The sequence below is a fragment of the Anomaloglossus baeobatrachus genome, chromosome 5 (assembly GCF_048569485.1).
Source record: "Anomaloglossus baeobatrachus isolate aAnoBae1 chromosome 5, aAnoBae1.hap1, whole genome shotgun sequence".
Taxonomy (NCBI): domain Eukaryota; kingdom Metazoa; phylum Chordata; class Amphibia; order Anura; family Aromobatidae; genus Anomaloglossus; species Anomaloglossus baeobatrachus.
In genome coordinates this window covers 393,660,931-393,676,286 of record NC_134357.1, presented here as the reverse complement: position 1 = coordinate 393,676,286, position 15,356 = coordinate 393,660,931, and the positions used below count along the sequence as shown (strand labels likewise).

General features: G+C 49.5%; 1 protein-coding gene across 1 annotated transcript in view; it reads right to left on the bottom strand.

The window, feature by feature from the left end:
• Positions 1-1,173: 1,173 nt before the first annotated feature.
• Positions 1,174-15,356, bottom strand: part of PSMD3 (proteasome 26S subunit, non-ATPase 3) — an 86,512-nt gene continuing 72,329 nt past the window's right edge. Inside the window, exon 12 of the mRNA XM_075350139.1 lies at positions 1,174-2,139. Within this exon, the coding sequence (XP_075206254.1) occupies positions 2,062-2,139 (78 nt within the window). The 3' untranslated portion in view covers positions 1,174-2,061. The remainder of the gene's footprint in view (positions 2,140-15,356) is intronic.

The following is a 15,356-nucleotide window of genomic DNA, read 5'->3' as shown; positions in this document are numbered from 1 at the left end:
TAGTCTTCTAGGGGGCTATTGCGATCAGCATTCCGATCGCTCTGCAGTATCTGCTGATCACAGCTACAAGGCTGTAAACAGCAGATACGCTCTCTCTCTTTTGCTGTGCCGCTGGCACAGCGAAAGTGAAAGCAAGTCAGGTGTAGTACAGGAGGACATCACATGACCCTGTGCTACCATGACAACTATCGGAAGTCACGTGATCGCGTCACGTGACTTCCGGTATCGGGCGGTAAGTAAATGTTTACCGCGATCGCGCTTATAATACCGCTGTCACATATTGACAGCGCCATATAAGGGGTTAAACGGCACGAGCAGATAACGATTCTCACTGAAAATCAGCTGAGATGTGGGCAGACCGCGGGCAGTAACATTACGACCGCAAAGATGTAATTTTACGGCCCGCGGTCGTTAAGGGGTTAAGTAGATATTAGTTTATGTAAAATCAACATTGAGACCAAACATGGGAATTGCAAGACGACATCACAAAGTTGTCACCTTCCGGCACACTACTCATCAGAATGCCTAATGTACGGCGATAGTGTAGAGTGCTAAACATCGGTGGTGTGTTATAATCTCTGCTAAATTAGTGATTTTAATGCAAACAAAAAAAGGGAAATAAATCGGCAGAGGTCGGATGATGGATCTGTATCGGTGACAAGTCTGGACCTGAATGGCCATCTTCATTTTATTAAAAGTGTAAAAAGGTCAAAAGCCTGTCACTTCCTCTAGAATTAATTCAGCGAGCTTTATCAGCACATTAATACCTTATTTAAAGGATACCTTGTGAGTGCAGAGAGCCAGAGAAGAAGCTGTCCCTTTTCTCCCTGCACACACTGGGATGTCACACTGTGATGGCTGTGACATGGCATTGATTGACAGTGGTCCCAAACTAGTCCAGAAACCGCAAGCAGGGACAATTAAAGTTTTTACACACTTGCACATGGAGCTAATACAGGCATAATTAAAGAAGGTATGAGCAGTTTGATAAAGCTCTCGTAATATCTTCTAGGGGTAATCTTGATGACAGGTTCCCTTTAACAGATGTGACTTACATATCTAACATGCATAATTTGAGATTAATTTCAGCATAATTCCATGGAGAAGGGGTACATATTTCAATGCTCCACCAATAACTCTGATCTACATTTTAACATGGGGGAGATGCAGTAGTAAAATGATAAACATATGCAGATTTTTATTTTTTTAATACAGTATTCCAGCAGAAAACCCTCATTTTTTCCAGATGAATTCTATTTTGTAGATTAAATGAGCTGTATTTCCTGGCAATACTGCAAAACGCCATGGTCATGTAGACCCATGAATTGGAAAAGTGCATAAGAGCACAACTGGTGTGTATATGTCTCCCCCTACTGGCCAGTGACAGCAATACACAAATGTGTCATCACACCATACAAGGGTTCTGCAAACGCCAAACACATTTAGTTACAAACAGCTTTTAATGAAGCCCTAAAGAGCAAAATGAAAATGTGATACACGTCCTCGCCTTAGTCTTGTTCATAAAAAAAAAAAAAATTAGAACTAAATGTGCAAGATGCTGTTTGTAAGTGAATGACTCGTGGTCATCTGAACAAGTAAATCTTTTACTTAAAGGATAGTAAAATAATCAGTACAATTCGTAAAATAGGCCCTTCCATCCTTGTGAGAATGGGCGTGAACACGAAGGAGAATATAATGTAAGGGCGAGCCAGGATGATCTCATTATACACCATGTAATGCCAGCTTCATACAGTGCAGTTTGCTTCAGTTGAAAACCATAAGTGGGTTCTAAGGAGAGGAGAAAAAGTCTCCATTTCATATGTATCCACCATAACTGTATTACGATAAGCCAGCGCTGACGTTTTGTCACTGCATCTGTGACCTGACAACTCCACTGAATAGACATGCAGTTTATTTTTTTATAGAATGACCAATTTTAGAGTAGGGATAAGGAGTCCTGGACACACTGGGAGAGGCTTGAAACCAAAACCGAAAAAAAAAAACCAAAAAAAAAAACCCCTATATAAATTTAACAAACGTAAGCATGGTTAAAAGTGAGGGTCACGGGAATCCATCGTCATCATCTTCTGCCATCTCTTTAGCAAATTCTAAATCCTGCTGTTCTCTTTCACGCCGCTCCTGTGGACAGAGAGGGGTCAGGTCAGTGATGGAGGAAGATATACACCAAGGTATGTACAGCTCAAGTTTTACAGTGGTGTCCACAAGTATTGCTCTAGATGCAGCTCACTGTTCATGGTATACTCCGTGTTTGTACATTATAGCAAAACAATGATCAATCACACACTGCAAAAGAAAAAACAATAAAACCACATCGGAACAGAGTAAAGCAAGGATGAACAAGTTCAAGCTGCTGTGTCTGCATAATATACAAACAAAAGAATACAGCAGAACTCTAAGCACTAAGGTGTATTCAAACATTCAATATATCAAATTTGGACTACATTACAGCTATATACTGATAACAATAAAAAGGTACTTTATGCACTAAGTATATTCTATATAGCAGTAAACAATTCAATGGTTGGATACATCTTGGTGCTTACAGAGTGCTGCTATATTCTTTTGTTTATATACTATGCAATCACATAGTATATGTGGCACCTATTAATATAATATTTACTTATATACAGTGCCTACAAGTAGTCTTCAACCCCCTGCAGATTTAGCAGGTTTGATAAGATGCAAATAAGTTAGAGCCTTCAAACTTCAAACAAGAGCAGGATTTATTAACAGATGCATAAATCTTACAAACCAACAAGTTATGTTGCTCAGTTAAATTTTAATAAATTTTCAACATAAAAGTGTGGGTCAATTAATATTCAACCCCTAGGTTTAATATTTTGTGGAATAACCCTTGTTTGCAATTACAGCTAATAATCGTCTATTATAAGACCTGATCAGGCCGGCACAGGTCTCTGGAGTTATCTTGGCCCACTCCTCCATGCAGATCTTCTCCAAGTTATCTAGGTTCTTTGGGTGTCTCATGTGGACTTTAATCTTGAGCTCCTTCCACAAGTTTTCAATTGGGTTAAGGTCAGGAGACTGACTAGGCCACTGCAACACCTTGATTTTTTTCCCTCTTGAACCAGGCCTTAGTTTTCTTGGCTGTGTGCTTTGGGTCGTTGTTTTGTTGGAAGATGAAATGACGACCCATCTTAAGATCCTTGATGGAGGAGCGGAGGTTCTTGGCCAACATCTCCAGGTAGGCCGTGCTATCCATCTTCCCATGGATGCGGACCAGATGGCCAGGCCCCTTGGCTGAGAAACAGCCCCACAGCATGATGCTGCCACCACCATGCTTGACTGTAGGGATGGTATTTTTGGTGTTGTATGCAGTGCCATCCAGTCTCAAAACGTCACGTGTGTGGTTGGCACCAAAGATCTCGATCTTGGTCTCATCAGACCAGAGAACCTTGAACCAGTCTGTCTCAGAGTCCTCCAAGTGATCATGAGAAAACTGTAGACGAGCCTTGACATGACGCTTTGAAAGTAAAAGTACCTTACGGGCTCGTCTGGAACGGAAACCATTGCGGTGGAGTACGTTACTTATGGTATTGACTGAAACCAATGTCCCCACTGCCATGAGATCTTCCCAGAGCTCCTTCCTTGTTGTCCTTGGGTTAGCCTTGACTCTTTGGACAAGCCTGTCCTCGGCACAGGTGGAAACTTTCAAAGGCTGTCCAGACCGTGGAAGGCTAACAGTAGTTCCATAAGCCTTCCACTTCCGGATGATGCTCCCAACAGTGGAGACAGGTAGGCCCAACTCCTTGGAAAGGGTTTTGTACCCCTTGTCAGCCTTGTGACCCTCCACGATCTTGTCTCTGATGGCCTTGGAATGCTCCTTTGTCTTTCCCATGTTGACCAAGTATGAGTGCTGTTCACAAGTTTGGGGAGGGTCTTAATTAGTCAGAAAAGGCTGGAAAAAGAGATAATTAATCCAAACATGTGAAGCTCATTGTTCTTTGTGCCTGAAATACTTCTTAATACTTTAGGGGAACCAAACAGAATTCTTGTGGTTTGAGGGGTTGAATAATAAATGACCCTCTAAATAAACTTTTCACAATTTAAAAAAAAAAAAAAAAAAAAGAAATAACATTCTTTTTTGCTGCAGTGCATTTCACACTTCCAAGCTGATCTACAGTCCAAATGTCACAATGCCAAGTTAATTCCGAATGTGTAAACCTGCTAAATCTGCAGGGGGTTGAATACTACTTGTAGGCACTGTAGCTCTATTAATTCCACAGCACTTTACATACATTGGCAATACTGTCCCCATTGGGGCTCACAATCTAAATTCCCTAGCAGTATGTTTTTGGAGTAGTATATAGACATCTATTCACATTTGCTTTATTCCGTTCAGAGGTGGTTGTCACCTTTTTGCAGTATGTAATTAGCATTGTATTGCTCAAATGTGCAAGGTCTACCCTGAAATGCACATTGTCTGGATGCGAGAACATGTTGTTCTAAAACCTCTATATAATGCTCAGTATTAATAGTCCCAATCACCATGTGTAAGCTGCTCATGCCATATGCACTACTGCATACCCATACCATCAGAAAAGGGCTGTGGAGTCGTGTTCACTTTGGTGGAGTCGGTATAAAATGGACAGACTCCGAAAATATATAATAAATTGGGTACAGAGGTTCAATGCACTATATGATGAATATTTTTTTTCATAAGAATTTGGGAAAGATATGAAATGTCCTATAAACATCTGTTCTATTCCTGACCAAAAGAATCTCGGCTTTTAGTTGAGATGAATCTGTGCTGCACTTCAGCTACATGATATACCGTAAGTAGTGATGTTACCATTTTACTACAGTAAATTTATCACAAACATGAGTCACGTACAGTTGAAACCAGAAGTTTACATACACTATCCAAAAAAGAGAATTTTGTGTACTTACCGTAAATTCTTTTTCTTATAGTTCCGACATGGGAGACCCAGACCATGGGTGTATAGCTTCTGCCTCCGGAGGACACACAAAGTACTACACTAAAAGTGTAGCTCCTCCCTCCGAGCATATACACCCCCTGGATGACAAATCTAACCAGTTTAGTGCAAAAGCTGAAGGAGGACATCCACCCATAAGTAGAGATAGAGTAAAACCCGGAATAACCGGAACCTCTGTCTACAACAACAGCCGGTGAAACACACGGAACAAGAACTGCAAACAGGCAACAGGGAGGGTGCTGGGTCTCCCATGTCGGAACTATAAGAAAAAGAATTTACGGTAAGTAAACAAAATTCTCTTTTTCTTCATCGTTCCTTATGGGAGACCCAGACCATGGGACGTCTCAAAGCAGTCCATGGGTGGGAAATAAACAGAACTGAGAAGTAGGCAAAACCTAACTTCACAAATGGGCGACAGCCGCCTGAAGGATGCGTCTGCCCAAGCTCGCATCTGCCGAAGCATGAACATGCACTTGGTAGTGCTTCGAAAAGGTGTGCAGACTAGACCAAGTGGCAGCCTGACAAACCTGCTGAACCGTAGCCTGGTGCCTGAAAGCCCAGGAGGCACCGACAGCTCTGGTCGAGTGCACCTTAATCCCTGGAGGTGGGGGCACCTGAGAACATTGGTAGGCATCGGAGATGGCCGACCTAATCCAACGAGCTAGGGTCGGTTTAGAAGCCGAGAGACCCTTGCGCTGACCCGTGGTTAGCACAAAAAGAGAGGTGCACCGCCTAAGAGCGGCGGTGCGAGACACAGATTCGGAGCGCCCGCACCAAATCCAAAGTATGCAACGCTTTCTCAAAGCGATGCACAGGGGCCGGACAAAGGGAAGGCAATGAAATGTCCTGGTTAAGGTGGAAAGGAGACACCATCTTAGGGAGAAAGTCCGGAGTCGGACGAAGAACCACCTTGTCTTGGTGAAAAACCAAAAAAGGTGACTCCGAAGAGAGCGCAGCCAAATCAGAGACTCTCCTGAGAGAAGTTATGGCCACCAGAAAGACCACTTTCTGTGAAAGTCGAAACAAAGGAACCTCCCTAAGAGGCTCAAAGGGGGGTTTCTGTAAGGCCGTGAGGACCAGATTAAGATCCCAGGGATCCAAAGGCCGCCGGTAAGGAGGAATGATGTGAGATGCGCCCTGTATGAAGGTGCGCACCTGAGCCAGTCGGGCGATACGCCGCTGGAACAATACCGACAGAGCCGAGACCTGTCCCTTGAGGGAATTGAGGGATAGTCCTAGCTGCAGACCGGACTGTAGAAAGGACAGGATGGTCGGCAAAGAGAACGGCCAAGGAGCATGGCCGGAAGAGCGACACCAGGACAGGAAAATCCTCCAAGTCCTGTGGTAAATCCTGGCCGAGGAAGACTTCCGAGCCTGAGTCATAGTGGAGATGACCTCAGAAGGAATGCCTGAAGCCGTCAGGATCCAGGACTCAAGAGCCACACCGTCAATCTGAGAGCCGCAGAATTCTGGCAGAAAAACGGACCTTGAGAGAGAAGGTCTGGGCGGTCCGGGAGATGCCACGGCATTTCTACGGACAGACGGAGCAGGTCTGGGTACCAAGCTCGCCTGGGCCAGTCTGGAGCAATGATTATAACCCGACGGCCCTCCATTCTGATCTTGCGCAGGACTCTGGGCAAGAGAGCTAGAGGGGGAAACACGTAGGCCAGACGGAACTGGGACCAATCTTGAACCAGCGCGTCCGCTGCGAAGGCCTGAGGATCGTGGGAGCGAGCCACGTAAACCGGGACCTTGAAGTTGTGCCGGGATGCCATTAGATCCACTACCGGAGTGCCCCACTTGCGGCAGATTGACCGGAACACTGCCGGATGCAGGGCCCACTCGCCGCTGTCCACGGTTTGACGGCTGAGATAATCGGCCTCCCAGTTTTCTACGCCTGGGATGTGGACTGCGGATATGGTGGACTTGGAGTCCTCCGTCCACTGAAGGATGCGTTGAACCTCCAACATCGCCAGGCGGCTGCGAGTCCCGCCCTGGTGATTGATGTAGGCAACAGCTGTCGCGTTGTCCGACTGGACTCGAATGTGCTTGCCCGCCAACAGGTGGTGAAAGGCTACGAGAGCTAGAAGTACAGCCCTGATTTCCAGCACATTGATCGAGAGGGCTGATTCGGACGGAGTCCAAGTGCCCTGTGCTCGGTGGTGGAGAAATACTGCTCCCCAGCCGGAGAGGCTGGCGTCCGTGGTGAGGATCACCCCAGGATGGAGTCAGGAAGGAGCGTCCCTGAGACAGAGAGAGGGGCCGAAGCCACCACTGAAGAGAGCTCCTGGTCTGTGGCGACAGAGCCACTAGCCTGTGCAAGGAAGAGGTCAGCTTGTCCCAAAAGCGGAGAATGTCCAGCTGCAGAGGACGCAGATGGAACTGGGCAAAGGGAACCGCTTCCATTGACGCCACCATCTGACCCAGCACCTGCATGAGGTGCCTGATGGAATGACGGCGGGGCTTCAACAGAGAACGCACCGCCAGATGAAGGGACTGCTGTTTGACTAAGGGCAGCTTCACAAGTGCCGGCAGAGTCTCGAATTGCATCCCTAGGTACGTAAGTTCCTGGGTCGGGGTCAGAGTGGACTTGGGCAGATTGACAAGCCACCCGAATTGAACAAGCGTGGCGAGAGTGAACGAGACACTCCGCTGACAGTCTGCACTGGATGAGGCCTTGACTAGAAGGTCGTCCAGGTAGGGGATTACTGCCAACCCCTGGAGATGCAGAACCGCAACCACTGCTGCCATGACCTTGGTGAAAACACGAGGGGCCGTGGCTAACCCGAAGGGGAGAGCCACGAATTGGAAATGTTCCTCTCCAATTGCAAAGCGTAGCCAACGCTGGTGTGAAACTGCAATTGGCACATGCAGATAAGCATCTCTGATGTCGATGGATGCTAGAAAATCTCCTTGGGTCATTGAGGTAATGACCGACCGCAGAGATTCCATGCGAAAGTGCCGCACCTGAACATGCTTGTTGAGACGCTTGAGATCCAGGATGGGCCGGAAGGAACCGTCCTTCTTGGGGACTAGGAAGAGGTTTGAGTAGAAACCTCTGAACCGTTCCCGGGCGGGAACCGGAACAATTACTCCGTTGGCCTGCAAGGATGCCACGGCCTGTGAGAAGGCGGCGGCTTTGGAGCAAGGGGGAGTGGACATAAAAAATCTGTTTGGCGGGCTGGAAGAAAATTCTATCCTGTAGCCGTGGGAGATGATATCCCGCACCCACTGATCGGAGACGTGTTGAAACCACACGTCGCCAAAGTGGGAGAGCCTGCCACCGACCAAGGACGTTGCTGGCACAGCCAGATAGTCAAGAGGAGGCTGCCTTAGTGGCAGCAGCTCCTCTGTTCTTCTGAGGACGCGGCTTCGCGCGCCAGCTGGGTTTTCGATCCTTGGCTAAGTTAGTGGACGAAGCTGAGGGCTTAGAGGATGACCAGTTAGAGGAACGAAAGGAACGAAACCTCTACTGGTTCCTGCCCTGGACAGGTTTCCTGGTTTTAGTTTGTGGCAAGGAAGTACTCTTCCCGCCAGTAGCTTCCTTAATAATTTCATCCAGTTGTTCACCGAACAGCCGGGACCCAGCAAAGGGGAGCCTAGCAAGATACTTCTTGGAAGAAGCGTCTGCTTTCCACTCTCGAAGCCACAAGATCCTGCGGATCGCGAGGGAATTAGCGGAAGCCACCGCCGTGCGGTGAGAAGCCTCCAGAATGGCAGACATGGCATAGGATGAAAAAGCCGAAGCCTGGGAAGTTAAGGCAACCATCTCGGGTATAGAGTCCCTGGCGAGGGAATGTATCTCCGCCAGAGAGGCAGAGACTGCCTTAAGAGCCCACACTGCTGCAAAGGACGGGGAGAACGAGGCTCCTGCCGCCTCATATACAGATTTGGCCAGAAGGTCAACCTGGCGGTCAGTGGGATCCTTAAGAGAGGTGCCATCGGCCACCGATACAACTGTCCGGGCTGAGATTCTAGACACCGGAAGATCTACCTTTGGTGAGTGAGCCCACTCCTTGACCACTTCTGGTGGAAAGGGAAAACGGTCATCAGAACTACGCTTTGGGAAGAGTTTGTCAGGACAGGCCCTGGGCTTGGTAACAGTGGCCTGAAAACTGGAGTGGTTAAAAAAACCCAAACATACTCCTTGCTCTCTTAGGTGAGGTAAACTGGTGTTTTTCTACCAGAGAGGCTTGTTCCTCTGACACTGGTGGATTGAGGTTCAGTACGGAGTTAATGTATGCAATCAAGTCACTAACATCCGCATCACCCTCAGATAAATCAATGGGGTACATAGAGGTAGCGTCTGAGCCCACAGTAAAAGTATCCTCCTCGCCCTGCACTTCAGCTCGTGAATCAGAGCCGTGGGACGAGGAAGGAGAAGAGTCCCTGCGTCTCCGTTTAGGAGGACGGGGTCCTAAAACATGCTCTGTTAGCTCTGCAGAGCGAGTAGGAGCAGCAGAGGCGCCCTGAGAAGGGGGCTGATGCATGGTCAGCAGAGTCCGGGACAGCTGTCCCATGGAGTCGGAAAAAGACTGGGAGATAGCACAGGAAAAAGATGCTACCCAAGCCGGGGGTTCAGCCACCGGGGCCGGAGCAGCCGGAGGGACCCCTGAGGAGACTCCAGGCTGAGGCACCACTATGTTCGAGCAGGCATCACAATGTGGATATGTGCTCGGTTCAGGCAGAATGAGCTGACATGGAGTGCATATAGAGTACAGCCTTGCAGCCTTGCTCCCAGTGAGAGACATGCTGCTAAGGTGGAGGCTCTGCAGTAAAGAATACACTCCTTTAGAATGACCCCCTGAGAGTGTATAATAAAGCCCACAACCAGAGGTTGTGGCTTACCAGACCGGTTCTTGTGTGCCCTCCGGATTCCACAGCTCGGACCCCCAGTGTTTGCAGAAGTTGCAGCAGCCAGCGCCGATCAGTGAGTGAACGCTGATAAAATGGCGCCGGAGTGAGGAGGGGGGGTGGGGTTTAGCCCAAGAGCGGGAACCGGAGGGCCAAGGGGAGATACAGGGGAGGGAAACATCTCCTCTGAGAGGAGTGTCCTCCCCTCTGCTGAACAGCCGGTGGGCGGCGCCGCACTGTTCCCCTGCAAGACTGACATGCAGGGGAACTGAAAACGAAACTAGGCCGCAACTGAAGCCGGGGCCTAGATTTTTACATGCGGCCGACGAGCAGGCACCCTCGGCGCGGTTCTCAGGAAAAACCCAGAGAACCGGCCGGAAATCACAGTAAAGTCAAAAGACACACTCTCCCCTCAATAAATGTACCCGGGACCCCTGAATAACGTCTCAATACTTAGCTTTTGAGACGCAGGGCCAGGTCCCTGGGGGGGGGGGTAAACGTTCCGTCCGGCAGGATCCTGACAGGGCTGCGGATGGAGACCGGTCTCCTGCAAAGCAGAGAGAACCGTGATGGCTCCCACTTCAAGCCAGAGCCTCAGGGGATGGTGAAGGAGCGCGGCATGTGAAGGCTCCAGCCTTGTAAAGTCAACCTTAACAGCACCGCCGACACAGTGGGGTGAGAAGGGACATGCCGGGAGTCCAGACTGGACCCGCTTTTTTCTTCCAAATCTTTGAAATCAAAAGTCTTAAAAATCAAAAATCAGAAAATGCATGTGTGTGTGTGTGACCTCCTGAACACAAAGCATTGAACTGGTTAGATTTGTCATCCAGGGGGTGTATATGCTCGGAGGGAGGAGCTACACTTTTAGTGTAGTACTTTGTGTGTCCTCCGGAGGCAGAAGCTATACACCCATGGTCTGGGTCTCCCATAAGGAACGATGAAGAAAAGACACATCTGCATGTTTTCATCTGACATGAAATCAGAATAAACCTTTCCTGTTTTATGTCAATCAGGAACCAAAATTATTTATATTTACCAAATGCTAGAATAATGAGAGAGAATGTTTTAAGGCATTATTACTACTTTAGGCTATGTGCACACGCTGCGTTTTTTTGAAGCTGCGTTTTTGGCCGCTAAAAACGCACCCAAGGCAAAAAAAAGAGGCAAAAAACGCATGCGTTTTTGACGCGATTTGGTGCGTTTTGCATCTCTGCGTTTTTCCAGTGCATTGCATGGGGGGAAAGAAGGGAATTTTGTTTACTTACCGTAAATTCCTTTTCTTCTAGCTCCAATTGGGAGACCCAGACAATTGGGGTGTATAGGCTATGCCTCCGGAGGCCGCACAAAGTATTACACTAAAAGTGTAAAGCCCCTCCCCTTCTGCCTATACACCCCCCGTGCTCCCACGGGCTCCTCAGTTTTGGTGCAAAAGCAAGAAGGAGGAAAAAAATTATAAACTGGTTTAAAGTAAATTCAATCCGAAGGAATATCGGAGAACTGAAACCATTCAACATGAACAACATGTGTACACAAAAAAACAGGGGCGGGTGCTGGGTCTCCCAATTGGAGCTAGAAGAAAAGGAATTTACGGTAAGTAAACAAAATTCCCTTCTTCTTTGTCGCTCCATTAGGAGACCCAGACAATTGGGACGTCCAAAAGCAGTACCTGGGTGGGTAAAATAATACCTCATAATAGAGCCGTAAAACGGCCCCTTCCTACAGGTGGGCAACCGCCGCCTGAAGGACTCGTCTACCTAGGCTGGCATCCGCCGAAGCATAGGTATGCACCTGATAGTGTTTCGTGAAAGTGTGCAGGCTCGACCAGGTAGCCGCCTGACACACCTGCTGAGCCGTAGCCTGGTGCCTCAAAGCCCAGGACGCGCCCACGGCTCTGGTAGAATGGGCCTAGAGCCCTGAGGGAACCGGAAGCCCAGCAGAACGGTAAGCTTCGAGAATTGGTTCCTTGATCCACCGAGCCAGGGTTGATTTGGAAGCCTGTGACCCTTTACGCTGGCCAGCGACAAGGACAAAGAGTGCATCCGAGCGGCGCAGGGGCACCGTACGAGAAATGTAGAGTCTGAGTGCTCTCACCAGATCTAACAGGTGCAGATCCTTTTCACATTGGTGAACTGGATGAGGACAAAAAGAGGGTAAGGAGATATCCTGATTGAGATGAAAAGGGGGATACCACCTTTGGGAGAAATTCCGGAACCGGACGCAGAACCACCTTGTCCTGGTGAAACACCAGGAAAGGGGCTTTGCACGACAACGCTGCTAGCTCAGACACTCTCCGAAGTGAAGTGACTGCTACTAGGAAAACCACTTTCTGCGAAAGGCGTGAGAGAGAAATATCCCTCATTGGATCGAATGGTGGTTTCTGAAGAACCATCAGCACCCTGTTCAGATCCCAGGGTTCTAACGGCCGCTTGTAAGGAGGAACGATGTGACAAACCCCCTGCAGGAACGTGCGTACCTGTGGAAGTCTGGCTAGGCGCTTCTGGAAAAACACAGAGAGCGCTGAGACTTGTCCCTTAAGGGAGCCGAGCGACAAACCCTTTTCCACTCCAGATTGAAGGAAGGACAGAAAAGTGGGCAAGGCAAAAGGCCAGGGAGAAAAACCCCGAGCAGAGCACCACGACAGGAAAATTTTCCACGTCCTGTGGTAGATCTTGGCGGACGTTGGTTTCCTAACCTGTCTCATAGTGGCAATGCCACGTTTGGCCGACCGTGAGATGCCACAGATCCGGGTACCACAACCTCCTCGGCCAGTCTGGAGCGACGAGGATGGCGCGGCGGCAGTCGGCCCTGATCGTGCGTAACACTCTGGGCAACAGTGCCAGCGGAGGAAACACATAAGGGAGTTGAAACTGCGACCAATCCTGAACTAAGGCGTCTGCCGCCAGAGCTCTGTGATCGTGAGATCGTGCCATGAATGCCGTGACCTTGTTGTTGTGGCGGGACGCCATTAGGTCGACGTCCGGCATCCCCCAGCGGCAACAGATCTCCTGAAACACGTCCGGGTGAAGGGACCATTCCCCTGCGTCCATGCCCTGGCGACTGAGAAAGTCTGCTTCCCAGTTTTCGACGCCCGGGATGTGAACTGCGGAGATGGTGGAGGCCGTGGCTTCCACCCACATCAAAATCCGCCGGACTTCCTGGAAGGCTTGCCGACTGCGTGTTCCGCCTTGGTGGTTGATGTAAGCCACCACTGTGGAGTTGTCCGACTGAATTCGGATCTGCTTGCCTTCCAGCCACTGCTGGAACACTTTTAGGGCAAGATACACTGCCCTGATCTCCAGAACATTGATCTGAAGCGAGGACTCTTGCTGAGTCCACGTACCCTGAGCCCTGTGGTGGAGAAAGACTGCTCCCCACCCTGACAGACTCGCGTCCGTCGTGACCACCTCCCAGGATGGGGGTAGGAAGGATTTCCCATGCGATAATGAAGTGGGAAGAAGCCACCACCAAAGGGAAGGTTTGGTTGCCTGAGAGAGGGAGACGTTCCTGTCGAGGGACGTCGGCTTCCTGTCCCATTTGCGTAGGATGTCCCAATGAAGAGGACGCAGGTGAAACTGCGCGAAAGGGACTGCCTCTATTGCTGCCACCATCTTCCCCAGGAAGTGCATGAGGCGCCTCAAGGGGTGTGCCTGACCTTGAAGGAGAGATTGCACCCCTTTCTGTAGTGAACGCTGCTTGATCAGCGGAAGCTTCACTATCGCTGATAGGGTATGAAACTCCATGCCAAGATATGTCAGCGATTGGGCTGGTGTCAGATTTGACTTTGGAAAATTGATGATCCACCCGAAACTCTGGAGAGCCTCCAGAGAAGCGTCGGGGCTGTGTTGGCATGCCTCTTGAGAGGGTGCCTTGATCAGCAGATCGTCCAAGTAAGGGATCACCGAGTGACCCTGAGAGTGGAGGACCGCTACTACAGTAGCCATAACCTTGGTGAAAACCCGTGGGGCTGTAGCCAGGCCGAACTGTAGTGCCACGAACTGCAGGTGTTCGTCTCCTATGGTGAAGCGCAAGAAGCGTTGGTGCTCTGGAGCAATCGGTACGTGGAGATAAGCATCTTCGATATCGATCGATGCAAGGAAATCTCCTTGGGACATTGAGGCGATGACGGAGCGGAGGGATTCCATCCGGAACCACCTGGTCTTTACGTGTTTGTTGAGCAGTTACGGGTCCAGGACAGGACGGAAAGACCCGTCCTTCTTTGGAACCATAAACAGGTTGGAGAAAAAACCGTGACCCTGTTGCTGAAGAGGAACAGGGACCACCACTCCTTCTGCCTTCAGAGTGCCCAGCGCCTGCAGAAGAGCCTCGGCTCGCTCGGGAGACGGGGATGACCTGAAGAATCGAGTCGGGGGACGAGAGGTGAACTCTATCCTGTAACCGTGAGACAGAATGTCTCTCACCCAACGGTCTTTTACCCTTGGCAGCCAGGTGTCGCAAAAGCGGGAGAGCCTGCCACCGACCGAGGATGCGGATTGAGGAGGCCGAAAGCCATGAAGAAGCCGCTTTGGTAGCGGCACCTCCGGTGGTCTTTTTAGGACGTGACTTAGACCGCCATGAATCGGAGTTCCCTTGATCTTTCTGAGGCCTTTTGGACGAGGAGAATTGGGACCTGCCCGCGCCCCGAAAGGACCGAAACCTCGACTGCCCCCTCCTCTGTTGGGGTATGTTCGGTTTGGGCTGGGGTAAGGATGTATCCTTTCCCTTGGATTGTTTGATGATTTCATCCAAACGTTCGCCAAACAATCGGTCGCCAGAAATTGGCAAACTGGTTAAGCGCTTTTTTGGAAGCAGAATCTGCCTTCCATTTCCGTAGCCACAAGGCCCTGCGGAGTACCACCGAATTGGCGGATGCAACCGCCGTACGGCTCGCAGAGTCCAGGACAGCATTAATAGCGTAAGACGCAAATGCCGACGTCTGTGTGGCTGCGTCAATTTGCGCTTGACCTGCTGAGATAGCTTGTAGCGCCCATACGGCTGCAAATGCTGGGGCAAAAGAAGTGCCGATAGCTTCATAGATGGATTTCAACCAGAGCTCCATCTGCCTGTGAGTGGCATCTTTGAGTGAAGCCCCATCTTCCACTGCAAGTATGGATCTAGTCGCCAGTCTAGGATCCACCTTGGGACACTGAGTCCAACCTTTGACCACGTCAGGGGGAAAAGGATAACGTGTATCCTTAAGGCGCTTAGAAAAAAACGCTTATCAGGACAGGCACGGTGATTCTGGACTGCCTCTCTGAAATCAGAGTGGTCCAGAAACATACTCGGTGTACGCTTGGGAAACCTGAAACGGAATTTCTCCTGCTGAGAAGCTGACTCCTCCACTGGAGGAGCTGAGGGAGAAATATCCAACTTTGATTGATGGACGCAATAAGATCGTTCACTATGGCGTCCCCGTCAGGCGTATCAAGATTGAGAGCGGCCTCAGGATCAGAATCCTGATCAGCTGTCTCCGCTTCATCATCCAGAGATTCCCCCCGCTGAGACCCTGACCAATATGAAGATGTCGAG